Below are 12,140 nucleotides of genomic sequence, written 5' to 3'. Positions count from 1 at the left end.
TTTATTGCAATGGATAAGATGCCCCCCCCCCCCAAAAAAAAAACACAATGGCCACGCTGTAAGATAACTTTTACTGCGTGGCCATGTGGTGGGGAGCTCTTACCGCCACCTCAATGGGCTCCTGCGGCAAACCGGTGGTAATTGGGCAGCTCGCGGCGATGCCCAATTACCACGGGATTAGCGCCATATTAAAGAATTACGGAATGGCGTAAATGGCGCACGCTCCAGCTGGAACTACCACTGCTGGCCTTGTTGGGCCAGCGGTAGTTCCAGATTAGCGAGCAGTCAGCCTGCGTTGGGCTTACCGCTGCTTTGGAAATGACTCCCTTAACTTCCAGGTAAGTGGCTACACCCAGATATTCAATGCTGGAAGCTGTGCATGCCCCGGGATTGCATATGCAGGGTTAAATCAGTCCACAGCTGGGAAGCAGCTTAATCAGCCTATGGCAGTAAATGGCTTATATCGACTCCATTGTGTTTATCATATCCACGTTATTTGGATGTTCTAAGGCAGTGGTCCTTGTTAATTTTAAGTCAGGGACCACTTTGGATCCAAATGAGCTGAAGGAGAACTGCCATGCAGTGCCAGTGTATATAAGTAACATCATCTCTACAAGGCAGTGGTATGCTGGTAAATGTTTAACAATAGGCTCTCTCTCCAAAAACAAACAAAACTGTATATATGGTATACATATATACATTTTTTTATTGGTACAAAGGATATGTGTAGCAACCAACCAATTTACAAATAATATTAAAAATACAATATACTTTACTGTAAATGCCATATGGCCAATTGATTTTTGCAGAATGATTTGGTTGACTTTTGCCGCACTCTTGTATCTGTTGCCAACCTCTTTTACTAAATCACACTAGCGATTCCCAATGTGGCATAAGAAAGGAAGCCCATTCAATTTCTATGGGCTTCCTCTTATTTGCCGCGTGGGAATCCCTAGCACAGTTTAGTAAAAGAGGCCCTGTGTCATCCAAGATTTAACAAATGGAATTGCATCCCAAACTGCTAATTCTTTTCCCAATAATTTTATTGACATTAAAAGTGATATATTAGACCTGCAAATCAGGGAGAAGAGATAAGTCTTGAGAAGGGACAAGATGACAGGGGGAGAAGCTCTGGGATGCTGGTGGGTCCAGATGGACACAGAGAAAAATTGTTCCAAAAATAAGAATGAGCTTGAAAATGTTGAAATGGATTTCATCCCTACAAACAAAGAAACCCAACATTTTGGTCTAAGAACACACTAGTAAGTGTATGACTAAAGATACTCTCAGTGACCACCTACCTGCCCAGAGTCCGCCAAGATTCCAAGTACTGCCTCTTCCTCCCTTCAATAATTCAGTATGTTCCCATTTCCTCCCTGCCCAGGCTAATGGAGCAAGCCTCACACAGGCCAGAAGCATCAGTAATTTCCTTACCTCTTATTTGTCCTGTTTGTCTGTCCTAATTAGATTGTAAGCTCTGTCGAGCTCGGACTGTCTCTTCATGTTCAAGTGTACAGCACTGCGTACATCTAGTAGCGCTTTAGAAATGATAAGTAGTAGTAATAGTCTTAGGGATTCCAGAACCTTGATACTCTTTAGGATTCTGCACAGAATCTTGCTATTCTTTGGGATTCCACCTGGAATCTTGCTACTCTTTGGGATTCCGGAATCTTGCTACTCTTTGTCCTTATCCCTTATTTGTCCTGTTTGTCCTAATTAGATTGTAAGCTCTGTCGAGCAGGGACTGTCTCTTCATGTTCAAGTGTACAGCGCTGCGTACGTCTAGTAGCGCTATAGAAATGATAAGTAGTAGTAGTAGTCTTTGGGATTCTGGAATCTTACTACTCTTTGGGATTCCGGAATCTTGCTACTCTTTGGGATTCCACACAGAATCTTGCTACTCTTTGTCCTTATCCCTTATTTGTCCTGTTTGTCTGTCCTAATTAGATTGTAAGCTCTGTCGAGCAGGGACTGTCTCTTTATGTCCAGTGTACAGTGCCGCGTAAATCTAGTAGCGGTATAGAAATGAGAAGCAGTAGTATATCAGCCTGCCTGTCAACAACTCAGTATTCAGTAATCTCCTCTTGATCACTCTTAATTACTACTGGAGCTTCCAACCTGTTGTGGGTTTATGTTATCAAACGTAATGTTACTGGATGAGTTTATGTTATTGCCATTGAGCTGTGGTTAAGTCAGCAAGGACAGCCATCAAATTAAGTGCCATCTATCAGATCAGATGATAATTCACAACTCACTAAGGGCCCCTTTTACTAAGCCGCTATATTCAATTCAACTCAATTCTTGTATACCGCTAATATCCCCTTTCCAGGGTTCAGTGCGGTTTACAATCTAGGTGAGACAAAAGCAGATAGTGCGAGGTATGAGAAAATTAGCTATCATTGATGTAATGTATGAGATCAAAAATATCGCCCGGTTACCATGTGGTCCTTGCAATAATTTCAATTTTGGCACGCATCCAGTACACACATTTGAAAAACATATTTTATTTTCATACAAGCATAGCGGACGCACGCTAAGTGGCATCTGATGCGCGTAGGTCATTGCCACCCAAATTCTTTACCGCTAGGTCTACAGCTGGTGGTAAGGTCTCAGACCCAAAATGGTCGCGCGCCAATTTTGATTTTGCCGCACATCCATTTTCATGGTGGGGGGGGAGAGGGCTTTTTTTACAGATGCGCTGAAAAATGATTCTGCACGCGCCCAAAATTCACGCCTACACTACCTCAAGCCATTTTTCAGCGCTCCTTTGTAAAAGGACCCCTGAATTTTAAACCTGAAGGATGTTACTTATTATGCACACAGATTATTAAGTAAACACAGATGAGGAGGGGCATTTTCGAAAGGATGTTCAAGTCAGAACATCCCAAAATGGACATCTCACATTTATTTTTGAACAGGATTCAGCCTGTTTGAAAATACATAAGATGGATGTACAGTACATGTGATGGAAAAGTCCAGCATGAACTTCCATGTTTGTTTTTTATTATGTACACGCCCTAGGACTATCGCCTTCAAATCCGGGCTAAAGGCCTACCTGTTTGATGCTGCTTTTAATTCCTAACTTGTCACTTGCTCATAACCTTATCTTGTCTTTCTCTGTTGAATAGTCCCTTTTCTCTATGTGTCCTATCTGTCTGTCCTACTCTTATCCCTTATTTGTCCTGTCTGTCTGTCCTGATTTAGATTGTAAGCTCTTTTGAGCAGGGACTGTCTTTTCTTCATGTTCAATTGTGAAGCACTGCGTACAACTAGTAACGCTATAGAAATGATTTGTAGTAGTAGTAGAAGCCTGCCCTTGCAGATCAGCAACACGGCCGCGCAGGCTTCTGTTTCTGTGAGTCTGACGTCCTGCACGTACGTGCAGGACGTCAGACTCACAGAAACAGAAGCCTGCGCGGCCGTGTTGCTGATCTGCAAGGGCAGGCTTCTACATGGAATGCTGCTAGCGGAATAGCAACATTAACATTCCATCTAGAATCTCCAATAGTAGCAACATTCCATTTAGAATCATTCCTATGTGTCCTTCTACCCTTATCCTTATTGGTCCTGTCTGTCTGTCCTGATTTAGATTGTAAGCTCTTTTGAGCAGGGACTGTCTTTTCTTTATGTTCAATTGTGAAGCACTGCGTATGACTGGTAGTGCTATAGAAATGATTTGTAGTAGTAGTAGTGTTAGAAATACTTTAAATAAATAAGTAAAATACTTTTTACAAAACGTCCAAATTTTGAATGGGGGAAAACAAGGGACATGGACGTCTGTATTAGCAGCATTCTTAGAAAATGGCCAGAGAGACTTCCATGCAGAGCAGAAGTTCAGCCTAGAGGTTAGTGATCCACAAGGGATCCAGGTTCAAATCCCACTTTAAACTCTTTTTTTTTTAAATTTCTTTATTGTTGTATGAAGTCAACCACAAACCACAGTACAGCATAAAAAAGAGAAAAGGAACGGAAAAAAAAAAAAGTTATGAAGTTCAACATTATAGTGCTTGAGAGGCTTAGAATATGTTTGGATTTTCATGACTTTTTTTTTTAATTGTGAGCCCTCCGGGAACAGAAATGTACCTACTGTACCTAAATGTATGCCACTTCAATAGCCTTGAGGCTTGCAAGTGTCATGTATTTAGGTACAGAAGATATGTTTTTGTTTCTGGAGGGCTCACAATTTAAAAAAAAAAGAGTCAATGTGGGATTTGAACCTGGGTCCCTTGGTTTACAGGTTTACAGTAAAGTGCACTAACCTCCAGGCTACTCCTCTGTTAAGCAGTGGCGTTCCTGGCCTGGATGGCACCCGGGGCGGAGCGCCAATGTGCCCCCCCTGGGTGCAGCACGCCCCCCCCCCCCCCCGCTAGATGACACCTCCCCCCCTCCGGCGAAATGACACCCCCCCGGGTGCACACCGCTGGGGGGGGGGGTGCCGCAGCGCGCGCCTGCTCCTCCGAGTTCACTAAACTTCGTTCGTTCGCTGCAGCACCCTCTGCCCCGGAACAGGAAGTAACCTGTTCCGGGGCAGAGGGAGCTGCAGCGAACAAACGAAGTTTAGCGAACTCGGAGGAGCAGGCGCGTGCCGCGGCACCCCCCAGCGGCATGCACCTAGGGCGGACCGCCCCCACCTTGGTACGCCACTGCTGTTAAGACAATTTATAATACCTGAAGTTGTCACAGAGCCTGGTATCTTCTAGATTCACTTTCAGGGGAGAGGGAGGGGGACAGGAACCACTGGGGGATTTAACAAGTAATTCAATCCAGCCACATTAAAGCACAAAACTTTCATCAAAACTAACCACACAAATCGTTAAAAACATTAGGCCACATTGAGCCTGCAAAGAGGTGGGGAAAATGTGGGATACAAATGCAACAAATAAATAAATTAAAAATCAGCCAAGATACCAATTACCACTGAACAGCAGAGTAAAGCACTCTCCACCATACAATTAAAAATTGATTCAATGCTTTTAAACATTTGTTAACTTTTCAGTCATCTGCCACCTTCTAGGAGCAAAATATGGATTTAGGTCAATCTTTTCTCAAGAGTTCAGGATGAGGGTTTATAATCTAAGTTTGTACCTGAGGCAATAGAGAGTTAAGTGACTTGGCCAAGGTCACAGGAGGTTGCAGTGGGATTTGAACCTGGCCTCCCTGCTTCCAACCTGCTTGTCTAACCATTGTGCTACTCCTCTCTTTCTTTCTCTAGCTTCACAAGTCTTGTCTGGAGAATATTCTGACTTTTTACCTACGAAAAAAACACAGTCCCTGCAAAGAAATTGTCCTGTGCGACTTGCACACTCACATTATTGAGTTCTGTTGTGCATGCACAGAGCACTTACACACGTGAACGTGACATACACATGCATTAGTGTTAGTATGCTATGACCTTAGCATGCAAATGGTGCTTTCATTTATGCACTCGGTTCATAGAATTAGTGGGGAACGTTTAAGGCAGATGTTTCTGCAATTGCACACTAACCAGCTTAACCGAGATTGGATAGCAGAGCCGGTAGTGGGAGGCGGGGCTGGAGGTTGGGAGGCGGGGATAGTGCTGGGCAGACTTATACGGTCTGTGCCAGAGCCAGTGATGGGAGGCGGAACTGGAGGTTAGGAGGCAGGGATAGTGCTGGGCAGACTTATACGGTCTGTGCCAGAGCCGGTGGTGGGAGGCGGGACTGGAGGTTAGGAGGCAGGGATAGTGCTGGGCAGACTTATACGGTCTGTGCCAGAGCCGGTAGTGGGACGCGGGACTGGAGGTTGGGAGGCGGGGATACTGCTGGGCAGACTTATACGGTCTGTGCCAGAGCCGGTGGTGGGAGGCGGGGATAGTGCTGGGCAGACTTATACGGTCTGTGCCAGAGCCGGTGGTTGGGAGGCGGGGATAGTGCTGGGCAGACTTATACGGTCTGTGCCCTGAAGAGCACAGGAACAAATCAAAGTAGGGTATACACAAAAAGTAGCACACATGAGTTGTCTTGTTGGGCAGACTGGATGGACCGTGCAGGTCTTTTTCTGCCGTCATCTACTATGTTACTATGTTACTATTTAACTGGACAGGAACAGCACCTGATTAAATGGTGATCAGATGCCGGTTAGCGCAATATAACTGGCTATCCATGGATTTACAGAGCATTGCTGGCTTAAGGGCCCTTTTGCTAAGGCACGTACATACAGTATATTATTCCATACAGAATTAATATGGCAATTGTAATATGACAAACATTTAGTAATTTATACAACATAAATGAAAATTATGATCTATTCTATCGACCTCACTTAAATATAGTAAATTACGATCCAAAATAGATATGAAAAATAAAAATAAAGTAATTATTCAAGTAGATATACTACATGGGATTCTCTTTGACCTATTCGCCACTCTCAATGATCTTTAACAGTGTACATTCTCAAACCACTAATTTGCATTCAGTCCTTCTTTAGAAATCAAAAACTCTTCTAGTTGTTTAGGTTCAAAAAATTGGTAATTCTTAGATTGATATATAATTCGGCAAACACAAGGAAACTTTAATATAAAATTTACACCAAGAACAACAGATCTTTGACGGAGTGCCAAGAAGGCCTTTCTCCGTTTCTGTGTTTCTTTGGATAAATCCGGGTAAATTCTTATTTTAGATCCTAAAAACATTGAGTCAATATTCCTGAAAAAAAGTCTCAAGACAGCATTCCTATCCATTTCCAGGGCAAATGTCACCACAGCAGATGTTCTTTGTGTGATAACTTCTAAGGATGACTCAAGGAAATTTGTTAAATTCAAATTATCACATTGTTTATCTCCGTCATAGGTAGACTGAAAGTGTTGAACCCGTACTAATGGGGGTAATAAATCCTTTGACATACCCAACACTTCGACCAAATATTTTTTAAACATTTCTACCGGTGCCAACACTGGCGACCTAGGAAAATTAGTCAATCTCAAATTACAACGTCTTAATTGGTTTTCCAAGTATTCCATTTTCTTATATGTAAAACTCTTTTCTTTGGCCGAAGTTTGAGTAACAGTCTCTACTTTTCTCAATTTTTCCTCAATTCTTTCCATCTTGGAGGTTTGAGCTGTGTTTATTTGATCCTGGATCAGGGCAGCTTCTGACAAAGTCTTAATTCCCTCTATATTTTTAACAATCATTACTTGTAGTGCTGAATGCAAAGTGTGATTTTGGTCCCAAAGTGACTCAAGTGTCACAACGGCTGGTTTACTTAACTGCCCCACTGAAATCACCGGGGGAAGGGGGGTTTTGAGTGTTTGGTTCAAAATTGTAATAATATTATCAGGAATTTTTGAAATAGTTCCTACCAATTCACTCTCAACCAGTTCTGCTTCCAAGTGTGGGCTCCCTCTCTGTTCACTCCTCTCGACCACTTCGGACGGCTGAGTGTCAGGCACCACTTCCTGGTTCCGTATTCCCGGCTGTGGGGGAGCCGCTCGTTCGACAGGGCTTAAGGAAGCCCCGTCTCCACTGTCGGCCGATGCTAATAGCTCGGCTCCAATCGGAGAGGAAGCTGCTACAGGTCCCGACGTTACCCCAAATCTTTCCAGCGTCGGTTGCTGTCGAGCTGGTGTTCCGGCCGGGGTTGAGGGCAATTCCCGAACCTTTCCTCTTCTTTTCACCATCTTACAATGGTCAGAAGGGGCCTCGACTGCTATGACGCGGAGAGATTTTCGGGAGCGTCTGGTAAGTGAAATCTCTATGACGCCATTTTGGGTCATCTCCACCTTTACGGTACTATGTAAGCCACATTGAGCCTGCAAATAGGTGGGAAAATGTGGGATACAAATGCAACAAATACATAAATAATCAGTGTTTTTAACAGCACGTACTAAGCAGTAATGAGCACTAATTGGGAGTAATTAGAATTTGTGCGCCCAACTCGCTAAGCGTATTCTATAATGCAGTGCGCCTAACTTCTACCATGTGCAAGCAAAAAGGGGAGTGGTTAAGGGTGTGGAGATGGGCGTTTTGTAGGCATTCCTAGATTTACACATGTAACGTGGAGGGGCATAATCGAACGTCGCCGGCCAAATAGATCGCCGGCGATCTATGTTGGCGGCGGCGCTACAGCTGGTCGGAACCGTATTATTGAAAAAGATGGCCGGCCATCTTGTTTTGTCGATAATATGGTTTAGCCCGGCCAAATGCCGTGGAGTTCGCCGGGTTTGAGATGGCCGGGTTTGTTTTTCAGCGATAATGGAAAGTTATGTCGGCCATCTCAAACCCTGGCCAAATTCAAGGCATTTGGCCATGGGAGGAGCCAGCATTTTTAGTGCACTGGCCCCGCTGACATGCCAGGACACCAACCAGCCACCCTAGGGGTCACTGCGGTGGACTTCAGAAAAGCTCCCACGTGCATAGCTCCCTTACTTTGGGAGCTGAGCCCCCCAAACCCAGTACCCACAAATGTACTGCACCCACTAAAATTGCTCCAGGGACCTGCATACAGCTACTAGGACTTATTGCTGCTGTATAACTTTGGCACACCAGTTCACACCTGAAGACTAATATGCTTAGCGAGTTGTGCGCACAAATTCTAATTACTGCCAATTAGTGCTCATTACTGCTTATTACGTGCTGTTAAAAGTCCTTTCTTGAAATAACCACGTTTACTCACAGTTAACTGCAGATCAGAGGTTGTGCCCCACTGGCAAAGAGTCCCCTGGTACTAAGATTAGCAGTAGGTCAGAGCTGGCACAATGGTGTACAATGCCCTCTTTCAGCACCATTCAAGGTAAGAACTACGTTCTCTAATGTGGGTAACACAGGAAAGGGAACTAAAACTGGCTTACAAAAATGGCCACTACCGCATGGCCTACAACAGGAAACAAAACAGGGCACACTCTGACCCAGTTAGCAGGGGGGGAAAAGCACCATGGGAGTAGAGCCCAGTACCCTACACCCACCACAATGCATTGCTAATGTGACTCTGCAGGGCACCTAACAGAAAAGGTGTCACACTCACCCGAGAGCCACATCGCAACCAGGGAAAGTCTTTCGGAGGATACAACACATTCTGCTGTCATGGAGGTGGGTACGGCATTTGAGGCTGGCATACAGGCTGGCAAAAAAGGTTTTTAGTTTTATTTTTTTAGTATGGAAGGGGGTTGGTGACCACTGGGGGAGTATGGGGAGGTCATCCCCCATTCCCTCCAGTGGTCATCTGGTCAGTTGGGGCACCTTTTTGAGGCTTGGTCGTGAAAATAAAAGGACCAAGTAAACCCGGCGAAATACTGCTTAACGCTGCTTTTTTTTTTCCATTATCGGCGAAAGCCGGCCATCTGGTAGCCACGCCCATGCCCGCCCATGTCCCGCCTTTGCAAATCTACCGACACGCCCCCTTGAACTTTTGCCGGCGAAGAAACGGGAAAGCGGCGATGCTGTCAAAAATGCCGCTTTCGATTATACCGATTTCGCCGCTTTTAAGAAATCACCGGCCATCTCCCGATTTATGTTGGAAGATGGCCGGCCATCACTTTCGATTATAAGCTGGATAGTAACATAGTAGATGACGGCAGAAAAAGACCTGCACGGTCCATCCAGTCTGCCCAACAAGATAACTCATTTGTGCTACTTTTTGTGTATACCTTACCTTGATTTGTATCTGTCTTTTTCAGGGCACAGACCGTATAAGTCTGCCCAGCACTAGCCCCGCCCCCCAACCACCAGCCCCTTGATTTGTATCTGTCTTTTTCAGGGCACAGACCGTATAAGTCTGCCCAGCACTAACCCCGCCTTCCTTCCGAACAGGATTCCTTTATGCTTATCCCACGCACGTTTGAATTCCGTTACCGTTTTCATCTCCACCACCTCCCATGGGAGGGCATTCCAAGCATCCACCACTCTCTCCGTGAATACCGCCCAATGCGCCTAAATCTATGCGAAGGACTTACACCAGCTTTCATTGGTGTAAATGAATGCGCATAGTTTTAGGTGCTGTGACATCAATTGAGCGTATTCTATATACCACGCATAAATTCTAGAGAATACACCCTAGGAGGAAATGTGTTCCATGCAGATTTTTTTATCACCATATACAGAATCTGGCCCAAAATGGTGGAATGATTTACCAGTTGAAATTAAACAAATTTCTAACTATTTAATATTCTGAAAATATCTGAAAACGTTTCTCTTTGAAAAATTCCTGAAATAAGTATGTTATCCATTGAAATCTAGTATTTCTGTAAAAGCCTATGAACTAAAGTTGCTTTAATGGATCAATCTTTACATCAATATTTGTATCTGCGTTTACTTAATTGTTGTAAGCCACATAAATCTGAATAATTGGTATTTGGATTATGTGGGAAATACAAACCTAAATAAATAAATGTTGGTGTGGAAACACCAATTTACACTCTATTCTATAATGAAATCTAGGCATCGAGATGTCATCAAACAATACTATCCTAGCGCACTGAGTTTTGGGGCTTAACTTCTAGGGCCGTTTGTAGAATTGTCCCCTATGTATGCAGAAATAATGCACACTCTTTCTACCTCCTATTTGTGTGGGTGACGTTCAAAGGCCAAACGGCAGCCTGCATGACATTCAAAGGTGTGCAGGCTGTTTTCCTTCTCTTTATCTAAATACTTTTGCCACTGACTTTGGGCTACAGAAGCACATGCAGACTTGTAACCGAGCAGTTTCCAGCCCTTTCACTTAGGTCTTTAAAGTTCATGCACATCAACAGAAGCCCACAGTACAAGTACTACCATGGCACACAACAATATTACTTGTGCCTTGTTGCACCCCTGCTGAATGTCTCTATCACCGCCAGGTCAATCCTCCTTTGCCATTTCCGGCTATACTAACCTTGCGCAACTAGGAATTGCTGGCCCTTGAATTTCAAAAACATTCGTGAACCAGGAGGGCTGGACCAGCAGGAACAGAGGCACATTGAACAGGAGAGGAGAGAGATGTCTGCCCCTCCCCAAAGGCCGCAATCAATTGGAGAGGGACTGCACAGCACTTCCATGACTCAAAGGTAGATGGGAAGGAGTGGAAAATCATGGATTATGTTTATGTTTGTTACATAATGTTTCTGTTCATTGCACAAAATGGTACTACAGGACGCAAGACTGTAGACAGGCCGCATTTTAATATCCCTTGGTATCTTAATTACACAGTTACATAGTAACATAGTAGATGACGGCAGAAAAAGACCTGCACGGTCCATCTAGTCTGCCCAACAAGATAAACTCATATCTGCTACTTCTTGTGTATACCTTACCTTGATTTGTATCTGCCATTTTCAGGACTCAGACCGTAGAAGTCTTGCCCTGAACTAGCCCCACCACCCAAACACCAGCGGCTAAGCTTCTGAGGATCCATTCCTTCTGCACAGGATTCCTTTATGTTTATCCCACGCATGCTTGAATTCCGCTACCGTTTTCATCTCCACCACCTCCCACGGGAGGGCATTACACAGTTAGGATAATACAGTAGAGAATTATTAAAGATCCACACAAAACACCAATCAGACAGTCAGGACCAGTAGTCCTGTCCTTAAGACAGCATTCATGTTACTCTCCAGGGCTGGAATTCACAAGGTCACCAGTGCAGAGAGGACCCTGCCATGCAAGTTAAAGAAAACGTCCTTAATCGTCTCACCTTCAACTGTTGAGTGATTTGGTGTCTCTCTAGTCATAGTTCCACTTTTTGTTTCTTCAGTGCAACACATAAGGACAAGGGTCAAAAGGAGCAGAAATGCGGCCTGAGGAAGAAGGCAAGAAGTCATGTTTCTGCACGCAACCATCCCAAGAACCAGAAGATCTCCTTCGGTTGGCAAACACCACTGCCCCACGTCCCCTTTCCATTACCCCTCCCACCCTCGTGAGCTCACTGTAAGATGCAAACTGACAACGGAAACAGACAAAAATAACAAAGTTTCGTGTGGTTTCTCTAAGTGCAGCTTCCTCATTGCATCCAGGCAAACAGGGTGAAAGGAAACTTCACCCAGTGTAGGCAGAATTAACATGTTGGCCTATTGAAAGGTTCTGATTACTTCCTGCCATTCTGCAGCTTCACATATTCAAGGGAATTGCGGTGGGCCAGAGGCCTTGGTGATGCTGCTGGCCCAGAGTCAACTTGGAAAATACGACTTCAAGTACAATGGCTACTCTTCCTTG

General features: G+C 44.4%; 1 protein-coding gene across 1 annotated transcript in view; it reads right to left on the bottom strand.

The window, feature by feature from the left end:
- LOC115462755 (receptor-type tyrosine-protein phosphatase kappa-like) overlaps window positions 1–11,751 on the bottom strand; it is a 230,236-nt gene extending 218,485 nt beyond the window's left edge. The window contains exon 1 of the mRNA XM_030192735.1: window positions 11,623–11,751. Within this exon, the coding sequence (XP_030048595.1) occupies window positions 11,623–11,749 (127 nt within the window). The 5' untranslated portion in view covers window positions 11,750–11,751. The remainder of the gene's footprint in view (window positions 1–11,622) is intronic.
- Between the last annotated feature and the right edge of the window lie 389 nt (window positions 11,752–12,140).

The sequence above is a fragment of the Microcaecilia unicolor genome, chromosome 2 (assembly GCF_901765095.1).
Source record: "Microcaecilia unicolor chromosome 2, aMicUni1.1, whole genome shotgun sequence".
NCBI lineage: Eukaryota > Metazoa > Chordata > Amphibia > Gymnophiona > Siphonopidae > Microcaecilia > Microcaecilia unicolor.
The sequence above is the reverse complement of the archived record's forward strand: the minus strand, read 5'-3'. Positions and strand labels throughout refer to the sequence as shown.